The 19603-nt window shown below is 43.9% G+C and overlaps 6 protein-coding genes across 13 annotated transcripts; 5 read left to right on the forward strand and 1 right to left on the reverse strand.

Annotated features, from left to right (window-relative positions):
* Positions 1-509: 509 nt before the first annotated feature.
* Positions 510-2274, forward strand: BCIN_09g02380 (hypothetical protein). 2 transcript variants are annotated; one of them, XM_001554507.2, is made up of 4 exons: positions 510-884; positions 1016-1257; positions 1320-1553; positions 1614-2274. In XM_001554507.2, exons 1-4 carry the CDS (start codon positions 781-783, stop codon positions 2027-2029), a joined length of 996 nt encoding a protein of 331 aa, XP_001554557.2. In that variant the 5' UTR covers positions 510-780; the 3' UTR covers positions 2030-2274. The 2 variants fall into 2 exon arrangements, with proteins under 2 accessions (XP_001554557.2, XP_024550776.1); XM_024694983.1 differs by having other exon boundaries at positions 1320-2274.
* A 698-nt stretch (positions 2275-2972) lies between these two features.
* On the forward strand, positions 2973-5676 carry Bmp3. 2 transcript variants are annotated; one of them, XM_024694984.1, is made up of 6 exons: positions 2973-3401; positions 3572-3881; positions 3968-4100; positions 4160-4226; positions 4285-4599; positions 4655-5676. In XM_024694984.1, the coding sequence occupies exons 2-6, from the start codon at positions 3769-3771 to the stop codon at positions 5266-5268; spliced, it is 1242 nt and encodes a 413-aa protein (XP_024550777.1). In that variant the 5' UTR covers positions 2973-3401; positions 3572-3768; the 3' UTR covers positions 5269-5676. The 2 variants fall into 2 exon arrangements, with proteins under 2 accessions (XP_024550777.1, XP_001554555.1); XM_001554505.2 differs by having other exon boundaries at positions 2973-3881.
* Positions 5677-5806: 130 nt separating this feature from the next.
* On the reverse strand, positions 5807-7823 carry Bcabz2. 2 transcript variants are annotated; one of them, XM_024694985.1, is made up of 4 exons: positions 7580-7823; positions 7307-7521; positions 6110-6903; positions 5807-6006 (listed from the first exon to the last, which is right to left on the reverse strand). In XM_024694985.1, the coding sequence occupies exons 3-4, from the start codon at positions 6880-6882 to the stop codon at positions 5895-5897; spliced, it is 885 nt and encodes a 294-aa protein (XP_024550779.1). In that variant the 5' UTR covers positions 6883-6903; positions 7307-7521; positions 7580-7823; the 3' UTR covers positions 5807-5894. The 2 variants fall into 2 exon arrangements, with proteins under 2 accessions (XP_024550779.1, XP_024550778.1); XM_024694986.1 differs by having other exon boundaries at positions 7307-7823.
* Positions 7824-7988: 165 nt separating this feature from the next.
* On the forward strand, positions 7989-10441 carry BCIN_09g02410 (hypothetical protein). 2 transcript variants are annotated; one of them, XM_024694988.1, is made up of 5 exons: positions 7989-8199; positions 8275-8376; positions 8435-8969; positions 9020-9201; positions 9249-10441. In XM_024694988.1, the coding sequence occupies exons 3-5, from the start codon at positions 8931-8933 to the stop codon at positions 10291-10293; spliced, it is 1266 nt and encodes a 421-aa protein (XP_024550781.1). In that variant the 5' UTR covers positions 7989-8199; positions 8275-8376; positions 8435-8930; the 3' UTR covers positions 10294-10441. The 2 variants fall into 2 exon arrangements, with proteins under 2 accessions (XP_024550781.1, XP_024550780.1); XM_024694987.1 differs by having other exon boundaries at positions 9249-10440.
* A 296-nt stretch (positions 10442-10737) lies between these two features.
* Positions 10738-13338, forward strand: BCIN_09g02420 (hypothetical protein). Its single transcript, XM_001554503.2, has 4 exons — positions 10738-11070; positions 11139-12102; positions 12155-12628; positions 12688-13338. The coding sequence occupies exons 1-4, from the start codon at positions 10885-10887 to the stop codon at positions 12930-12932; spliced, it is 1869 nt and encodes a 622-aa protein (XP_001554553.2). The 5' UTR covers positions 10738-10884; the 3' UTR covers positions 12933-13338.
* Positions 13339-14745: 1407 nt separating this feature from the next.
* Positions 14746-19185, forward strand: BCIN_09g02430 (hypothetical protein). Of its 4 annotated transcripts, none has more exons than XM_024694991.1 (7): positions 14746-15684; positions 15741-15790; positions 15854-16578; positions 16630-16914; positions 16966-17823; positions 17872-18556; positions 18606-19185. In XM_024694991.1, exons 2-7 carry the CDS (start codon positions 15743-15745, stop codon positions 18729-18731), a joined length of 2727 nt encoding a protein of 908 aa, XP_024550784.1. In that variant the 5' UTR covers positions 14746-15684; positions 15741-15742; the 3' UTR covers positions 18732-19185. The 4 variants fall into 4 exon arrangements, with proteins under 4 accessions (XP_024550784.1, XP_024550783.1, XP_024550785.1 ...); XM_024694990.1 differs by having other exon boundaries at positions 14746-15680; XM_024694989.1 differs by having other exon boundaries at positions 14746-15356.
* Positions 19186-19603: the final 418 nt, after the last annotated feature.

Here is a 19603-nt window from a genome sequence, read left to right on the forward strand (position 1 = left end):
TAAATCCAAACCCTATAACACATCCAAACCTGTGAATCCATCTCCTCTTCGATTTTGCTCCCCAATTCTCAAATTCTCAAGTAAATCATTCATTGATCCATTCACGTATACATTCATTCATTCATTCATTCCTTCCTTCCTTCCTCCCTTTCTTTCTCCCTTCCCATTGCCAGCTCATATTTTCGATTCACACATTCACACATACAAAGTATTTCTCAAAAGTACATGACTTTACCTTACCATACCATATCATACCTTCCTTACCTTACCTTACCCAACTGTCACATTTCTGAATCATCAGGTACGCACGCGTACTAACAGTATTACTACGTACGATTCACGGGGCATTTTTATATTTTAATTTTCGATTCTCGAGTATTTGATATTCGATACTTGATACTTAATATTTCCACTTCTTCCTACCCGTTATTGGTATTACTATCAACTGTGAATGACCATTCAAAGAAAGACTCAAGCGACTAGTACGAAAGGGCTGTGTCTATATTTCCGATTATTATACATATTTACCTGTGCCGAGTCACTACTATTTTTCCAATAACTCATTTTATGCTGTGGGGATATACACGTTTATTTATTTATTTATCTATCTATGCACTGAGTGGACATACTTTACTAGACGACTCACAGCTTGCTTTTCAGTGTTAAGAATGTACTAGACGACTCATAACTTGCAAAGACCGTGTCGATATATTCTGCTGAAGGTAGAGTTTACTTGCTCTTCGCATACTGTAGGACAGAACCAGAGGAACAACAACAATTATGGGTAAAAATATCAACGCAAGAATGGCTCCTAAGTCATGGGCTCTATGGTCGAAGCCTGAAGGTAAGGTTATGAGCAACAAGACTTGCATCAAAGCAGACAAGTAAGAGCATATTCTTTCCTTTTTGTTTCTGGTATCCCCCAAGTTTTTCTGATTTTCATAGTGTTAGAGGATGGATATTGGTATGGTCAACCTTGAGCCTGTGAGCACCGATTAACAATAGCCATCCTCAGACGCGATATTACCCTCCTCGTTCTTCTCCTCCGTCACCGCATCACCCCTCCGGTACCATACATTATTATTACCGAAATTATTCTTAGCATGTCACCGGACACTTACCAGGATCTGTGCCGTAAGAACTGCAGATTAGAGAACCTGACAGAGGAACAACAATATCATTGGTTCGCTTGGTGGTGCAAAGAAATGGAGAAGAAAGAAATAATGAAAGGTGGTGGGAGATGGGTAGCTGCTGTTAGTGAGTATTTGCAGATCGAACTTTGTGATCTAAGTTACAAGTGCTAATGGTATGATGATAAGATTGGGAGAATGAAAGAATCAAAGAGATATGTGGTTGTCTTCGAGACCAACTACAAGGTCGAGGTCCAGTGTTTGAACTTGTAGACCAAGAAGGTGTCAACAGATTGAAATTACAAGTTGGGCAAAAAAAGCTACTCATAAAGCAGAATAAGATCTTGAAGGAGAAAGAAGAGTTCATACGAGCGCAGGAGGATCAGAGCACTTTGCAAGCGGACTGGTATCTCAAGAATGACTGTGCGTATAACTCCGATAGGATCAAGATAATACGGGTGTGTACTGACCAACATTTTTCAGGGAGACACGGTAGCGTCCCTGATCTTACCCACCTCAACCCCAAGTCTGTGATCGGGCAAGGATATCCGATGGATGACTTTCTTAGGCCTTTCGACGACGACTTACGGAGCTGGAATTCTACTTTCGATACGGCCAGTACAATTTTAGCTCCCTCTACCCACTCTTCGTCTGCTAGCCTGACCGCTTGGTCTAACTCTTCTACAATTACTTCCTCTATTATGCCCCTTGGGTATACCGATGAAGAGGATAAAATTCTTAAGAAAGTCGACGAAAACAAAGCCACCAAAGAATTCGAGAAAATCATGGAGTTCAAGGAAGCGATGCGAAACAAGCTCGACAAATTGGACATGGCAGAGAAAGAGGGTAGATTGGTCAATGCTTGGATGATGACTGACTCTATGGTAGAGGTGTGTTGAGGGTAAATAAAGAAAAACGCTCTGGAGAATGATGGGTAGGGTCATCACATATTCTCGTGATATTATGATAGAAACGCGTGGAGTTTGTGCTTAAAGCATGGGCGGAGGACTTCCAACGCAAGATGTAATTTTCAAATGAATTTAGAAGTTAGAATAAAGGAATATTCCAAGTATTTATCTACCTAGTAAGATGCATTCTCAAGGCGATTGGCGCATGTGAGACAATCGACCAGTGGAGTGGGGCATATCCTTCTCGGTACTTGGTCGTATATGCAAAGAGAAAAAAGGAAAAAAGTCAATGGCATGAACAACAGACGATCTCAGGGTAGATGAAACAAAATTGGTCATAAAACTGGTTCAATCGGGCGTCAAATTTGGTGTGAAAGAAAAGGAGATTTTCCCGCTCGGCTGGCATGCGCTCAAATACTCCCTAGTCGTTGGTTTCCTTGAAGCGCCGTGGGAAAGAAAAACCAACCAAATGGCCGGGCCAAAGAAAGGTTGGAGATATATAATATATATATATATATATATATATATATTGTGATTGTGATTGTATTGCATGTTGTGCATTGTATGTATACTGTATCAAAGCATTTTCCAGTGCCGTAAAATCTCCTGTGTTCTGGTTTGATCAATGCTGAATGTTGGTTGGGGATGAAAGATGGTTGTGTTGGTTGGAAGGAGGTGAGATTGGTGGATTGGGATGGACAAAGCAGATGAGCAAGCAAAAGGGATAGACCTAGAGAGAATACGGAAGGAAAAGATATGAAACATTCAGCCTTATCCATTTCTCTGTATGATTAAATAAAGGGATGTGATTGGTGGCGTAAACGAGTTTAAGGCTAGATATTACCTAAGCTTCCCCCCACCTCCCGTTTTGGTAGCTAATTGATGGTCAGCTAGTTTGACATTCCCCCCTCCTTGTCTGTTGTTGGGAGCACCAGTGGAGGAAACGATCCATCATTGACCCTTTGATTGATGAACCCTTTGGAAGGGCTTGGACGTGGTAGGTGAAGAAACAAAGAGATGGGATTGTTCGTTCTTGCCTTTCGTCCTTTTCCCGTCTTTCTTCCTCGTCCTGCCCGTCTTCCCTTTTAGCTTGCGAGTAGATGTGGCTAGCGAGTAGATGAGAAGATTGATATTAGAGATTGCCCTCGATTCAATTTTGGTGTCCTCGCACAAATGAATTGGAAAATCGTCCATGTAAGATTATACAGCAAGAACAAAGTTGGAACATATAGTTAAATCAATTCAATTGGTCCTATCATTGTTATCATCCTAAAACAGCATTCATTCATTCATCCAACCATCAACCCATCTACCCATCTACCCATCCACCCATCCACCCGTTCCTTCCTTCCTTGTTGGAGAGGTAATAAAACTCCCCCATCCACTGCCACCCACTGCCATCCACTGCCATCCTCTCGCCTCCCCCACCTTGGACCCCAAATTTTCCGTGCTGTGCCTCTTCCCGCAAGACCCATCATAAACTTGAGAAAGCCAAAGGCCAAAAGCTAACCTCACTTCCTTGCCGGCGGTTAGGAAGATCATATCGTACGAAAGAAGCAAACAAACACTTTGCCAACCCTCCTACTTATATTCATTCTCTGACTTACAATCGATTGATACACATTCATTTCAAATAGAAAAGCGTCTTGTTTCTTCCGCCTCAACCAATTTGGACATATCTCATCAATACCACCAAAAAGTTACGCGTCTACACATCCGAATCGGAAACCATGGCAGACCTGCAAGGAAGAAAGGTCTTCAAGGTCTTCAACCAAGACTTTATCGTCGACGAGAGATACACAGTCACCAAGGAGCTTGGTCAAGGAGCTTACGGTATTGTTTGGTACGATGTTACTTTCCTTCCGACCCTACCTGCATATGCGCATGTCCGTATCATGAACCTTCAACTAACATTGTTCTCCATGGCAGTGCTGCTACGAATTCTCAAACACAGGAAGGTGTCGCAATTAAGAAAGTTACAAATGTCTTCAGCAAGAAGATTTTGGCAAAGCGTGCGCTGCGTGAGATAAAGTTGCTACAACATTTCAGAGGTCATCGTAACGTATGCGACTCCTATTACACTCACGATAATGGTGGTGGGGTAGTTCTAACATGGGATAGATTACCTGCCTTTATGATATGGATATTCCTCGACCAGATAACTTTAATGAAACATATCTCTATGAAGGTAAGATGGGGGATTGTTTCCTGTAACTCGTTGTTCCATGCTAATAATCTTTTCGCAGAGCTCATGGAGTGTGATCTCGCTGCTATCGTACGATCCGGTCAACCCCTCACTGATGCACATTTCCAATCTTTCATTTACCAAATCCTTTGCGGTCTAAAATATATTCATTCCGCGAATGTTCTCCATCGTGATTTGAAGCCCGGTAATTTGCTGGTCAATGCCGACTGCGAGTTGAAGATCTGTGATTTCGGTCTTGCTAGAGGTTTCTCTGTCGACCCCGAAGAGAATGCAGGATACATGACCGAATACGTTGCTACAAGATGGTATCGTGCCCCTGAAATTATGTTGAGCTTCCAGAGCTATACAAAAGCTAGTAAGTTATGCAACCATTGGTTGGAAAAGAAGTTATAAGCGCTGACATAAATTAGTCGACGTATGGTCAGTAGGATGTATTCTCGCAGAATTGCTAGGCGGTCGTCCTTTCTTCAAAGGTAGAGATTATGTTGATCAACTCAACCAAATTTTACATATCCTTGGTACACCAAATGAAGAAACCCTTTCAAGAATTGGATCGCCACGAGCACAGGAATATGTTCGAAACCTCCCATATATGGCGAAGCGACCTTTCCCAACTTTATTCCCCAACGCCAACCCCGACGCCCTTGACCTTCTTGATCATATGTTAGCCTTTGATCCATCTTCCCGTATCGATGTCGAAACTGCCCTCGAACACCCATACCTTCACATTTGGCACGACGCCTCTGATGAGCCTGGATGCCCAACAACATTTAACTTCGATTTTGAAGTTGTGGAAGATGTAGGCGAGATCAGAAAGTTGATTTTGGAAGAGGTTCACAGATTCAGACAACATGTCCGTGTTCAACCTGGTCAACAAGGCCAGAGCAACGGCCCTCAAGTACCTATACCACAAGAACAAGCAAGCTGGCGTGCCGAGGATCCAAGGCCACAAGAAGCTTATGGACAAGGGCCAAATGATCTTGAACAAGATTTACAAGGTGGTTTGGATGCTATGCGATCGTAGAAGATATGGTTCTTAGGAGGTTTGATTTTTAGGGGAGTGAGGGGTTTAACTTCAAACTTGAATAAAGAAGAAAATATTGATTGGGTTGGATTTTAAGCGTTCGATGCGAGATTCTCGAAAGCAAGCATGAAACAATTTCTTGGCGCAGTAAATTTTATCTCTTTCTCTGTCTCTAAAGACTCAACCTGACTACTGGAGAAATGGAAGAGTCTAGTTTAATAAATTACGGGGAAGGCCCCATAGCTATAGCGGGTATTGTCATTCTTTTTGTTCCATCGTGTCACTCTCTTAGCGATTTTTTTGGTGTTCTATATCTCCTGCATCTGGTTATACGGTGAGATGATCAAATGATGATAGTAGTAGTCGTAGTGGAAGAGAATGAATAGATTAAATTCGACGTTTGATACATCTCCAATGATGCTTTCCCTCACATTTTGGCTTACACTTTAGATATCCTAGCAAGTCTAGCACATTGTTTGTATCGCCTTTCCGTAGAGCGTGGGATTCTACTACGACTACTTGGCATTCGTAATTCTATTGCATCTTAAACATCTTTATTCGAAAATCTAATTTCCAAGGTATACAGAGTGCGATTTCTATATATAGTTCTATCTGCGGTGGTCGTCTTAAGGCGCAAGCTGGATTTTGCCCCATGTGAAACCGCGCACGCCGTTGCTGATCCAGCATTCTTCTCCTTCGGTTAAGGAGTCCAGGGTGATGGTGCTTTCTTTGCAGATTCTGGGGGGTTGGTTAATTTTAGATGGGGAGAGGGTTGTGAAGGGGAGGAAGAAGGGGAGAGGCGGGGAGAGGAGAGTAGAAAATAAGAGAAGAGAAAACGAACCCTTTCTCTAATGCCCATCGTCTGGTAGTTCCAATCTGGCCTCCGCTCGTCTCAGACGGCGTAACCCATTTCCCATCGCGGTAGAAGAAGGGGGTTGTGAGGGAACCTTCCATGATTTCTGCGTTGTGGGAAGAGATGAGGAGGACTTCTTGGGGGGAGGTGAAGGTGGGGATTTGGGCGCGCGAACGCGCGGTGTCGTAGGGGGTGCGCGAGGTGGTTTTGAAGGAGGTGTAGGGCGTGGGGGTGGTGGGGGAGGGGTCCGGGATGATGGTCCAGGGGGATGATTGGGTGGGGTCGCTGGGGAGGGTGGTGGTGGGCCCGAGGGTTAGGGCGCCGCCTGTTAGGGGGGAGATGGTAGGGGCAGGGGTGGGAATCGAGGTGGGAGGTGGGAGACGGGTCGGGAAGAGATTGGATAGGGGGACTGGGGGAACTGGGTTGCTTTCGATGGTTATGGTGCCTTCGTGATCGAGGACGATGCGCACGCGCAGCGGAGTGGGGGACTGTGTGTCGATAGAGTTGGAGAGGACAGAGAGGAGGTTTTGAAATCCGGAGGCTCCTGAGATGGCGGTTATGGCGGGGTGAAAAGAGAAGTGTGATGCGGCTTGTAGGAGACGGTCGCGGTGGTAGGGGAGCATGTAGAAGGGGGATGGGGAAGGGGTGGGGAGAGGCCAGGATTCGATGTTCTTGGGGGATTGGAGGAGGAGGGGGTCGTAGCGGAGGGAGGTGAAGAGTTGGAAGGTTGGTGTGGAGTTGGGGGGTGGGGAGGGAGACATGTTGGTTGGTGGGTGGGAGTGCTGGGGGTTTGTTTGTTAGAATCTTGATTATGTTTTGGAATTTGTGAAATCGAAATGAAAAAGTTGGCGATGTTGGGGATTGTGGTAATCATATATGTATGTGACTCTGAGTCATAATCTAATTCGCAAAGCGGAGATTGGTAGAAGAGACTTCTTCATTTGCGTACCTATCCATTATACATTTACTTGATGTATAATCGAAGTACGAAAACCACTATCAACTTTTTTTATCAAAAACGCATGGCATCCCTCTTGGAATAGCTGGGGTAATAGCTATGAAACTCGTAGAGCTGGATATGCAATGGCCTCACAAACACAAGATGAAATCTTCCTCGTATACGACTTGATCCCAATGAGAAGCCATAATCACAATCTCTTAGTAATATAAAGAAAACTGACGTACTGTGTAGATTTGATGTTTCTCTTTATAAACGAATAACTGCACATTTCAAGAATAAGAAGCTGCAATTTGGGACGTTGGTGTATTTGTGTGAAAGTCACGTGGCATATGATTTCAGCGGGAGTTCTTCGGCAGCGGCTTTCTTGCTGTGCATTTTGCCTTCTTTTGCTAGGCTGTGGATGATAAAAACACAGCACAAATTGTGGTCTTTTTGAAGTCTTGTGTTGAAGTCAGCAAGCTTTTTTTTTGGATTGAGATGTTTGTTGATTTGATTACTAGTGTTTTCAGATTGACGATTTGGCTGGTTTCAATCTTCGTTCGATGTCTTCACAGTGTCAATGTCAATTTGTGATTCTGAAATACAAGTGTTTTCAATGATCTGGAAGGTTTCGATTATTGGATATCTGGGGGTCATCATTGGCTGTTAGTGTAACTGTCATGTAGGATCGGGATCGCCTTGTGAAGTATTCCTGGTGAGATGATAGGAGGTTCAGAAATAGACGACATTTCGAATACTTACATTTATTGGAAAAGGATGTACCTCACTGGTGACAGGTTAGAGACGATGTTTCATTTTCATAATGACGTAATAGGTTTCTTTCTCTTCGGCTGCTGGAATGTGCGCTGCAATATTGCGTTATCATATTGAGTACTGTATATTGTCTCTTCTATCGCTTCTAGAAGGGATCTTTGCTACAGCTCCCGCATTCCTAAATCTTTGGAATGTGGTCGTCGTTAGTCAGCAATTTCATGCATCCGTCGAGATTGTAATCGACGGTTGCAGCTCAATTGCAATAAATTAATTACATGGCATGCTGGTAGCAGAACATTCCCCAAATCTGGAATAGACTGCCATTGCCAAATACCCCCAGCTCGTCTCTTGGATCGTGGGAACTGTAAGTCTTTTCCCACATCTCTTTTTTTGACCGTAGTCATTTTACCTGTACTCCAGTAGACTGAGATTCTTAGAGTTACTTGATAATTTGTGATCAACTGGAATATCTATACTTCGCCCTGGGACAATACAACCTGCTAAGCATTAACTGGCTCTGAGTGTGGAGCGAAAGCAATGGGTAAGTAATATCAGCGTTTTCTGTGTATGTTAAGATAGGAGCTGATCTTGATATTCAGATTCTTCTTCTGCTGATTCTTCCTCTGTTGTAACCGACAATTCTCTCGCAAGCTTGAAGTTGAGATTTAAATCATCGAAGCAATTCTGGAGACTCTTCCGAAGAGGCTTCATCCGATGGCTTATTACATTTGTTTTGATATCTCTTCTTTATGTAACAATTCGAATCGTTTCAAAGGACCAAGATATGACTGAAGGAGAGAAGCAATTTTTCAACGCTGTCTCTCTCTATCTGGTTTTAATGATTGGAATGAGTCTTACTTTTGGGTTTGAGGCCATGGCAATAGACCTAAGATGGTGGATTTTAAGTAGAAAGGAAAGAAGTCTAAGAGACGTGAGTTTCATTCATGGCCACACTCATTCAATGGCTCCTGTTGAATAAACCACAAGATCGATACAATTTTACACGCTGATAGCCTTACCACTATTGCTAGCCTCCTTGGACGCACAATTTGGTATAAGATTAGACATTTCACTTGGGATTGGGATTTGGGCACTATGATTATGTCGTGTTTACTTTGGATTCTTCTCAATATCGTAAGCTCATTGTACCAACTATGCTTAGATATGTGGACTGACAGGAATAGGGTGCTCAAGTGGCCATAGCATCTGTTGGGCTTACATATTCGGTTGATACTGCTGAGAAGATGGCTCATATGTCTCGTGGGAATGTTTCTTATCCTAATATGACACAATTCTTTCCTGTAAAGCTTCCAAATGGTAGATCTTCAATAAACAACTTGGGCGCACAACAATACACAGCAAACAGGTGAGTTACTTCGTGAGACTATATTCATCAGCAATGTTAATTATTAGTTTTGGTATGATGGCTTTGAATTTGTGGTCTACCACTCAACCAATTCCTGAACCAGCAACAATTTACAAATCTGGGTTGACAGCTGATTTATTCGGGATTGATAAAAAAAGTTGGGCCTTTGTATTCATGGATACTTCTTCTGATGGTTCAACTTCTGCGTACTCGGATCGTACCATTAAGTCCACATCAAGTTGTGAAAGTTATTCTGTAATAGATGGAGGAAATGGCAATTTTACAAATTTGACAATTAGTAAAAATGGAAAATCAGAGGGCTCCAAGGTTAGATTACCAATCGCCGCTGGACCAGATCAGACAACATTCTTCACAGTACCATTTACAACATGCGGCGAAGGTTGCAGCATTGTTGAAGCACTCGAGGCTTCCGCCAACGAACCTTGGTATTATAAATGTAACATTACAGTTGGTCCTGTTATCAACGCCCAAAACGCAAATCAAGAAGTGTCTCTACCACTCCGCCATATGTCATCAGCTGCAATCGCTCTGCAGGGCTATGCAGCTAATCCCAAGCTAAATGACACTCAATATCGAATATACGTCTCTGAATCTACCTACGGCTATCCGCGAAATGGATCTGCAGATGATTTTGGATATCAAATATCGTATTTTGCTATTGGTGCCATAGCTGCTGCTGCGAATTCCAATAACCCCTCAATATACGCGATTGGAGATCGGCCAATTATAGGAACTCAGCTCAAAATCACTCAACATGTTCTTCTCTTGGGACTCTTGATTGGTCTCGTTTCTGTACAAGCGGCCTGTTTTGTAACAACGGCGTTTGTGGCAAATAGAGTAGTAGTTAAAGATGAAAGTGTTTTTTCTACAGCGAGCATACTGCGACCGGTGATGAGTTCTTTGGGAGATCATGGGAACGTTGCGGAGGGGAAACAGATATGTGAGGTTCTTAGTCATTTGAGGTTAAGATATACGGCTGTTCGGGACGAGAAGGATAGGTCTGTGTGGAAAGTGGGAATTAGCAATGCTGAAAGGCTTAAGAGATTTCCGGATCTAAAAGTGTATGATTGATTTGTAGTTTTGTTTCTCTGGTTTGGAAATGGATGGATAAATTCCGAGAAGGGTGCGTAATACTTCGCTGTGGCATCTAGATTTACTTGGAACGTTAACCTATTGCTTATTTTTTGATAGACCAACTACAATATCTAGCAAGAAATCATAAAATGAGCACTCCTCTTCTTTCACCTAATCCGCAAAATGCAAATACAGAGGTCTGGAAGTTTCTAAGTGCCAATGGCCATAATTGGCGCGAATGCATAATTTGTTGTAAAATGAACTGATTATACATCTACTCGTTTGCCCATAGTAATGAATCTACCCCTCGCCAAAGGCGGCGGGGATTATATGGACTTCCGAAGCGACGAGTGGTGCGAGTCCACAATGACGAAAGAACGCCGCTTTAGCCGCCCTGCGCTAAGGATGGCCAATGCCGTAGCTTCACTTGATGATTAAACTGGTATCACCAAGATTTTTTGAGCTGGTTGTTGAATCCACCTTCAATTTGAACATCAAGATTGTAACCACCACCTATCAGCTATACCACTCATAATCCTCCCCGTTACCCTACCGCATCTTCTTTAATTGCCCATTATATTGTTTTAAATGTCTGTACCAAGCACAATGCCTCCGGGCAAACCCATGCCAAATTTTGCGGCATCAACACCACAATCATCAGTCTGGGATCGCATAACCACATGGGCTTCCGAGAACAAGGCAGTTGTATATACAATCGCTGGTGTGGCAGTAGTAGTTTCCGGCGCTGGAGTTGCATACTATTTATTAGACTCGGTAAGTTCTATTTTACCGCTGGTTTTTGTAGATACATCGTCATTGCAGATGCTAATGCATAATTATAGAAGGACTCCACATCTACCCAAAGCGTGCCAAAGAAGTCAAAGGAAAAGAGGCGAAGGAAGAAGGAAGAAAAGAAGGAAGCCGATTTAGAGAAGGGAACCACACCACCCGATAGCAAACCTAGAACACAAGCCGAGATTGTGGATGAGCTTCCTGAGGTTGACGAAAACACCGTGGGAAGCCTATCGGATCAACAACGCAAAGATTATGCCGCAAAGTTGAAAGCAGCTGGTAACACCGCATATGGAGCCAAAGACTATCCTCGAGCCATCGATCTTTATGGGAAAGCCATCCTTTGCAAGCCAGATCCTATCTTCTATTCGAACCGCGCTGCATGTTACAACGCTCTCGGCGAATTCGAGAAGGTTATTGAGGATACTACTGCCGCGATCAATCTCGATAGTGGATATGTAAAGGCCCTGAACCGTAGAGCAAATGCTTATGAACATACCGAGAAATTCAGTGAGGCTCTACTCGACTTTACAGCCAGCTGTATTATCGATGGCTTCCGCAATGAGCAAAGCGCACAATCTGTTGAGAGGCTGCTCAAAAAGGTAGCCGAGTCGAAGGCAAAGGTCATTCTTGAGGCCAAGGATAAGAAGCTTCCAAGCCCAACATTCGTTACCAACTACCTCCAAAGTTTCCGATCAAAACCCGCGCCTGCAGGATTAGAAGATAGCGCTGAGCTATCAGAGGAAACAGGAAAGGGTCAATTACAACTTGGACTACGAGCTATGGCAAAGAAGACCAACGAGGGATATGAAGATGCTTCAGCCGCATTTGAGAAGGCCTTGGATTTGGGCGATCTCGGTGAACATGAAGCTTTTGCGTACAACATGCGTGGAACATTCAGATACCTTCGTGGCGTACAAATCGACGCTCTAAGTGATTTGAGCAAGAGTATCGAACTGTCGCCTGACTACACACAAAGTTATATCAAGCGTGCAAGCATGCATTTGGAACTTGGTTAGTATTTACAGTCCATTAATTTATGATTAGCTACTAATATCAAAATCAGGTGACAAGGACGCCGCTGCTGCAGATTTCGATAAAGCTATGGAACAGCATGACGATGACCCTGATATCTACTACCACCGCGCCCAACTCAATTTCATTCTCGGAGAACTTTCACAAGCAGCAAAGGACTACCAAAAATCCATTGATCTTGATCGGGATTTCATCTTCTCGCACATTCAACTCGGCGTTACCCAATATAAGATGGGCTCAACCGCATCGTCGATGGGAACATTCAGACGCACAATCAAAGCATTTGAAGATGTGCCTGATGCATACAACTACTACGGAGAGCTTTTGTTAGATCAGCAGAAGTATGATGAAGCTATTTCACAATTCGAGAAGGCCGTCGAGTTGGAGAAGCAAACTAAACCATTAGGCATGAGTGTTCTTCCACTCATCAACAAAGCTCTTGCTCTTTTCCAATGGAAGCAAGATTTCAGTGAGGCTGAGAAGCTTTGCGAAAAGGCCCTTATCAGTACGTTTTTTTATCTCCTCTCAGTCATTTGTTGCCTATACTAATATAATTCTGAATAGTCGACCCTGAGTGTGATATCGCTGTTGCAACCATGGCACAACTACTTCTTCAACAAGGCAAGGTAACTGAAGCACTTAAGTACTTTGAGCGAGCAGCAGAATTATCTAGAACCGAAGGAGAAATTGTCAATGCTTTGAGCTATGCTGAAGCTACGAGGACACAATTGGAAGTCCAGGAGAAATATCCAGAATTGGCGAGTAGATTAGCGGGCATGAGCGGACTCGGAGGAGCTGGTATGCGTTAATTCTCAAGCAATTGAGAGGTTCGGATGTGTTGAGTGATATGATAAAATGATGATTTTAATATCATGAATGAATGGATGGATAAAGTGGTTGGAACATAATCAGCACAGACGTATCGAGAATGTTGAGGTTCAATGGATGTGTTGACTCCATGATTTGATCTTGAGTAAAAAAGAAAGGCAGAACGAAAACACAATTCAATGTAAAATTATTATTTTTCAACTCACGGTGAAGGCTTGGTCCACTCACTCATGAATATTTGGAGGTCTGGGTGAGATGGGGGAGGGAGTTTGTAATATAATACGAGGGGATGAGTTATGAGAGATGTATGAATGTGAATAGGGGCAACCATGGTTGAGATTAGTGGGTGAACATGTATTGGTAAGTACGAATGTATTCATATGTTCAGTTTTGTGACTGTGTGAATTTTCTGCAATTACTCAGGACTAGTCGTCTTGTGATGTGAAAGGATGTGTGTGTGTGTGTTGTTGTTTTTTGTTTTTTTTTTGGAAGGGAGGGGCGAGGCAGGAGTCACGGATGGGTGTTGAAGGATGGGTGTTGAAGGATAGGTATTTGAGAGGGACGGGGGGAGGGAGTAGGTGGAATGAAATGCAGTGGGAGTTTGTGTGTAAGGAGAGGAGGAGAGGAGGAAGGAGAGGAGAAGAGGAGGAGAGGAGAAGAGGAGAGGAGAAGAGGAGGAGGAGGAAGGAGAGGAGGAGAGGAGGAGGTGTTGTGCTGTACTGTACTGTACTTGTGCTGTATATGAAGAGGGAGAAGGGAATTGATATACATAGATTGCCCGCCGAATGATTGGGATGGGTGAACTTGTCTGGGGGAGGTTCTGGGCTTGGATAGGATTAGGGATTGGGGGTTGGGGGTTGGAGGAGATGTGGGTTGGTTGGTTAGTTGGTTTCACGAGGTGGGATGGGATGGGATGGGATGACATGTGAGGTGGATATTTCTATGTTTCTTTCTCATTTTCACTCTCATTCTCATTTTTATATCTAGATACGGTAGGTATCATATATAATTATAAGAATGCTCTCCTCTCCCGCTCTACGCAAAATCTCTCTTCGCATTGTATAATACTATATATCTATATCTATATCTATATATATACTCTTAGAATGGAACTACCTCGTTCGGTTTGATTACTCGTTTTCGTTTATTGACAGATGAGGAGGGGGGGGGGATCGAATAGATGTGTATGCATGTATTTATGTATGCAGAGTACCTACCTATAGCGAACTACAAGCTGGCTGTATGATCCCTAGCTGTTCTGGGCGAGGAATTGAGAGGTCTAGGTTCTCCATATGCTGTGCTGTGCTGTGCTGTGCTGTGCTGTGTCGTCAGATGTATACGGAAAGAAACGTGGTCGTGTGGATTTGTGGACTGTTTTTGGGATTGTGAGGAGTGAGAGAGAGAGAGAGAGTGTGTGTGTGTGTAAGTAAGTAAGTGTGTGGGAAGTGGGAAGCGGGTGGGACTGGACTGGACTGGACTGGACTGGACTCCAGGTGTTACGGTATCGCATTCGGTTATCAGGTGGTGGAGTTTACGGATGTATGTATGTGTGTGTGTATGTGTGTGTATATGTAAAGGAGGCGGGGTAGTTGCAGAGGTTCGGGAAAGATGCATGTGTATGGGTGGTGTGTAGCATGGCCATGTTTTTGTAGGTTCTTTCTTGCGTGTATCTTCGAGACTCATGTAGTTCTCACGTGATTCTGTTTTTTTGTCTGTGTGTCAGTTCCCCCCTCTCCCCCTCGAAAGCATTGCTACTCGTACACGATGTAATTGCTGAGTATCAATGCTATGGGTGGTCGTGGATCACATGGCTGAGTAATCTATGCGTCGTCCACTGATTGCTGCCTAGCTAGCATTGGACGCTGTGAACATCTCATTCCCCCAGATTCTTTTTTCTTCGCTTGCTCGCCTCACTTCCATCACTCTGCAGCCCACTCCAATGCAAGCCTCACTCTCCCGGATGACGCTTTTTCCTTCTTCTCTCGTTTCTTCTCTTTTATCCTTCCCTTCACTCCATTTCACTCCTCACTTCACACTTCACACTTCACGCTTCACACTCCACACTCCACACTTCCCCTCGCGTCGTTCTTCACGTATAATATTAGATCTTACTAACACTACGCTTACCAATAATTTATTAATTCTTACATTTATTCATCCAACTGCCTGTTTGTCTGTCTTTTGATTTTATCAAGCCAAACTGCCAAACTTCATTCATTGGTTGTCGTGTCGCTCTCTTTCCTCCCCCTTCCACTGCCCGCGCGCCCGGAATCCATCTGTCTTAATGCCCGATTCTCTCACCGAACACCACTAAACACCACCACCACCACCACCACCACCACCACTCACTCACTCACTCACTATTCCATCTCATCTCATCCCATCTCATCCAGCACGCGCCCCTCGTAAGCATTTCCATTGCTTGCCTCTCCATTCGTGTCGCATACATATGTATCCAAACGTCTTGTATTTTGCCTCATTACTCTCTCTGAAGTTTTTATCTCGCGAACCATTTTCTCTTCCTCGTCTACATACAGTCCGTCGAGCTGTCACTTGAGCCCCGGTTCATGATCAAGCGTACGGGTCATTTGCCCCGCGTAAGATATGCGAAGACCGTCTTCGAGTTCTCTCTCATAGCTTGCGGCTCTTCTCTCATCAAACAACCTTTTGTGTACTTTTAAGATTTTGATATACTGCTTATATCTCCTATTGTTTTTCTCATATCTTTGGTCGGTTTGTTATATTGGGTTGAGCAGGTGCTTGTCAGAGTGTGCACTGACTGCTAATAGTAATGTCGATGCATCCAAACTACTCCCGTAATGGGAGTTATTCACGCCATGTATGATTGATTTCTTCCCCCTTCAACTTCTCGCATGAGCTATATTCTGATGGCACATCGTAGTACTATCCCCCGCCTCCTTCCATGCACACGTCAGATTCCGGTTATGGTTCTACACGAGGAGAGATGGGTCCGCCATCATTAGATTTTCCACCTCAACCTATTGAGATTGATCTGAGTAATTCGAGGACCCTTCCAAGTCCTTCCCTTTCTTCTTCAGTTGCTTGGGAGCCAACGTTGTTTCCTTCTCCTCATGGATTTCCTGATCTGAATTCCCCATATGGACCAATTTCCAGGATGCAACAACTGCCAATGGATCGTGCGACAGGCCAGGCTCCATTACTCCAATGGTATGCCGATAATGATGGACCTTGGTACCCCAAGACAATTTCAGACCCCGTCCCAGAGGAGAGAACAAATAGCAAGGTTCGTTCAAATAATCGTGCACCCGTTGCTTTTGGAGGGCCGTATCGTCAGCAAGACCCCGTGGAGAATGGACCCTTTCATTTCGGTGGCCCACCACAATCAGATTCTGGATATGAAACCAGAAGGAGCCATGGAAATGCTTCAATCTTTAGCTCGGATATTAATGATCGCGATCAAGACTGTCAAAGTTTAGCAGGCCATGTTGCAGACTACCAGCCTTTCCAGGGGTTAAATGAAGCATTGCAATCTCGCGAGACCGGGAGACCCGAAACATGGGCAGTACATCTTCCGGCTTCTATTAACTCGCCAGGTCTGTTTTGTCCGACCTGTTCCAAATCCGTAAAAACAAAATCTGAGTTGAAGTCCGTTCCTCTAGTCATCTGCCATGAAGAACCAATACTGATTTTTCACAGGAAGCATGATTTACGACATAAAAAGCCCTTTGTGTGTACCTATCCAGGTTGCGGAAGAGCTGAGGGATTTAGCACAACCAACGATCTAGATCGACATACCAAAAGCAAACACCCCTCAGCTACGACCTCGAGGGCAGAGTCAATGAAAAGATATCGCTGTGTTGTACCTGGCTGCAAATCCAAGGATAAATTATGGCCACGGCTCGACAACTTCCGTAGTCACTTAAAACGAGTTCATGCAAAAAGCGATCAGCTGGGAGATAACTTTGAGGAGATGATACGACAGTAGGTCCGAGAAGACTTGAATAAAATTCGGTAGGACTAATACTTTTTTAGGGCTGAATATCTGGAACCCTCAGGTTTGCCCCAAGATGCCCATCTTTCTGCAGAAGTGTCTACCCACGATATCTCGCACAACAGGGAAGTTAACCAATTTTCACCAAAACCCCAGGACATCAAATCCAATGGGAAGCCCGTCTATCCAAACTTGATCCAGGATTTAGTCACCCCAATGGACATTCCAATGGAGAAACCTCTCGGCGCGGGTGTGAATGCCAGTGGCACTGCTATACCTGGACCGAACAGTCCTCCCTCGGACTCACATACTAGAGATACCATCAAACCATCGGAATTACTTCGGAATCCATCTGAGGTTATCAACAAAACCTTTTTGGAAAGTGTTCTCTCAACCCCAGTGGGTACAAAGAGTGTATTGGATCGTAATCTTGATCATGTAAGCCGTCCATCGGTGGAGCGAAACACGTTACCACCTGCAGGTAAGGCAACTCGACATAGTAGCGTCTCAGCCACCGATGCAACCATTGCCGGAATGCTCAGAATCGCATTTGCAGAGGAAAAAAATCCATCCGACGATGGTGCATTGCCGATGGGACGGAAAGTTTTGCCTAATGGAAAATCTTCTCCCGCTGATTTCTGGGGATCCACAACAGATAAAGCTGCATGTCTGCTAGATGAACTCAATGATTCCATTTCTTCTACAACAGATGATTCCTTGGACCAGGAAAAAGTTGTTGAGGTTTTCAAAACTCTTCAAAAGTTAGGTTACATCATTCAAAAGGATCCAAATCATACACCTCGGATACAAAACACAGGATCTGTTGCCAGCAATAAGAGTGAGAACCAAGTTACTTGTGAGGTGTGTAAAAAGTTTAAAGGAAGACCTTGCGAATTGAAGTAAGCTCAAAATCTACCTTTTGCATCACTGTTACTGATGATGATTAGGAAACATATGAAACGGCACGAGAGGCCTTACGGCTGTACTTTCTTGGCCTGCAACAAAACCTTTGGAAGTAAAAATGATTGGAAACGACACGAGAACTCGCAACATTTCCATCTGGAGACCTGGCGTTGCGACAAGGAGAAGCCCGAAGGTGGAGCATGTGCGAAAGTCTCTTATCGTCGCCAAACATTTCAAGAGCATCTAAAGAAAGAACATGATATAATTGACCAAGCTGCTGTTCAGAATAAGGTTGAAGCTTGTCGTATAGGTCGTAACTGTCAGGCTCGTTTCTGGTGTGGTTTCTGTGTGTCGCTTGTTGACCTCAAGAATCAAAGTTTTGCTGCCTGGACAGAAAGATTTGACCACATTGATAATCATTTCATGGGACGCCATGGACTTAAAAAACAAAGCATTCAAAATTGGATTCCAGTTGATAGTGACAAATCCAGGGGCGACGTCGACAATCCGAATATCTTAGGTGGATCTTCACCTAAAGATGGCCGCCAGGAACTATCGACCGATTCTACCAATGACTTTGGTACAAGCTCACCTGAACCAGTCGGTAATAAAGGAGCCTCATCTGCTTTAGTGGGTCAAGAGTCCAGGATATCCAAGAAACGAGAACGCAGCGACGATAAAAATGACAGGCCAGCAAAGTATACAAAGATTACGGAGATTGTTTACTGTGTACGCTCCCATGTCACTATGGCATATGCATTTGCTAACGTATTTATAGTGTCATTGTGCGGATGATCTAGGACGTACTCTTGCTCTTAGCCCCAAGTGTACTTCCTGCAATCACGATGTTTGCAATGAATGCAAGAGCGATTCGATTGGTAATTGTGAAGGTCAAAAAGTCTGACATATTCATGGATATTGTTTGGTGTATCTTAACGTGGTTTATTGACCACTTTCATTTGAGAAGGGATAGTTGTGTAAAAGTATTGGGTCTGCGATAAAATTGGGTAGGAATTTGAAAACAATGGGAGGGTAGATATCCAGGGATTTTTTTTCCCTTTGGCGTTTGCAAATTGAACCTTATGGCAGTAAGAAGATCTTTTCCATAATGTGTAAAGGTTAGCGAGGGGCACAGTACTCGTAAATTGATCTTTTTGGACATACTACATCTACGAGGGTGGGAGGTATTCAGTGACCGTGTTGAACAACAACTCCAATGGTTGGAATACGATGTTTTCAGCCGCAGCGATAACCGCTCTCGAATCCAGTCCATGAAGGAGTTGTCTCGCTTAACACACCGAATAGATTAGAGATGGTGTAGGGTAAACAGTGCTCATAGGATAATATAGAATACAACAGTTGCAAAAAACTACCCAGGATCAAGGGCAAAGCCACATCATATGCAACTTTCCCTCTACGTGGCGCACCCTTTCTACGACGTGAATATTTGTGAAACTAGACCCAGTTGGGTCACCGAGCTTTAGGGTGGAAGAGTGATTTGGAGATGTAGGGGAAAGGCGAAGCAAGCGGAGCCAAAAAGTGAGGCTGCATGTGTGTGTGCGTATCTATTGTCTGCATGTGGAAGGAGGGGTGTTCTTGATTCTTTATGGAATATCTTCATGGGCGTTGGAACTTGCTCACAGGGCATTGTTGGGTTTTGTGTTGCATTCGGAGATCTTGAAGATTAAATTTATATGTGAGCAGACACTACTCGGTGGCATGGGCAGATGTAGAATCTTTGCGAATGCCACTTATATTCATCGTACTCGATCTTCA

This window comes from Botrytis cinerea, chromosome 9 (genome assembly GCF_000143535.2).
Source record: "Botrytis cinerea B05.10 chromosome 9, complete sequence".
NCBI classification, from domain to species: Eukaryota; Fungi; Ascomycota; class Leotiomycetes; order Helotiales; family Sclerotiniaceae; genus Botrytis; species Botrytis cinerea.

Coding starts and splice junctions, on each gene's coding strand:
- BCIN_09g02380 (XM_024694983.1), top strand. CDS start 781: ATGGGTAAAAATATCAACGCAAGAATGGCTCCTAAGTCATGGGCTCTA. Junction 885..1,015: donor ACTTGCATCAAAGCAGACAA/GTAAGAGCATAT, acceptor AGCCATCCTCAG/ACGCGATATTACCCTCCTCG. Junction 1,258..1,319: donor GAGATGGGTAGCTGCTGTTA/GTGAGTATTTGC, acceptor TATGATGATAAG/ATTGGGAGAATGAAAGAATC.
- Bmp3 (XM_001554505.2), top strand. CDS start 3,769: ATGGCAGACCTGCAAGGAAGAAAGGTCTTCAAGGTCTTCAACCAAGAC. Junction 4,227..4,284: donor TGAAACATATCTCTATGAAG/GTAAGATGGGGG, acceptor ATCTTTTCGCAG/AGCTCATGGAGTGTGATCTC. Junction 4,600..4,654: donor CCAGAGCTATACAAAAGCTA/GTAAGTTATGCA, acceptor GACATAAATTAG/TCGACGTATGGTCAGTAGGA.
- Bcabz2 (XM_024694985.1), bottom strand. CDS start 6,882: ATGTCTCCCTCCCCACCCCCCAACTCCACACCAACCTTCCAACTCTTC. Junction 6,007..6,109: donor CGATGGGCATTAGAGAAAGG/GTTCGTTTTCTC, acceptor CCAACCCCCCAG/AATCTGCAAAGAAAGCACCA.
- BCIN_09g02410 (XM_024694988.1), top strand. CDS start 8,931: ATGATTATGTCGTGTTTACTTTGGATTCTTCTCAATATC. Junction 8,970..9,019: donor TTTGGATTCTTCTCAATATC/GTAAGCTCATTG, acceptor TGACAGGAATAG/GGTGCTCAAGTGGCCATAGC. Junction 9,202..9,248: donor CAACAATACACAGCAAACAG/GTGAGTTACTTC, acceptor GTTAATTATTAG/TTTTGGTATGATGGCTTTGA.
- BCIN_09g02420 (XM_001554503.2), top strand. CDS start 10,885: ATGTCTGTACCAAGCACAATGCCTCCGGGCAAACCCATGCCAAATTTT. Junction 11,071..11,138: donor CATACTATTTATTAGACTCG/GTAAGTTCTATT, acceptor GCATAATTATAG/AAGGACTCCACATCTACCCA. Junction 12,103..12,154: donor AAGCATGCATTTGGAACTTG/GTTAGTATTTAC, acceptor TATCAAAATCAG/GTGACAAGGACGCCGCTGCT.
- BCIN_09g02430 (XM_024694992.1), top strand. CDS start 15,743: ATGTCGATGCATCCAAACTACTCCCGTAATGGGAGTTATTCACGCCAT. Junction 16,579..16,629: donor AAAACAAAATCTGAGTTGAA/GTCCGTTCCTCT, acceptor GATTTTTCACAG/GAAGCATGATTTACGACATA. Junction 18,557..18,605: donor TTACGGAGATTGTTTACTGT/GTACGCTCCCAT, acceptor ACGTATTTATAG/TGTCATTGTGCGGATGATCT.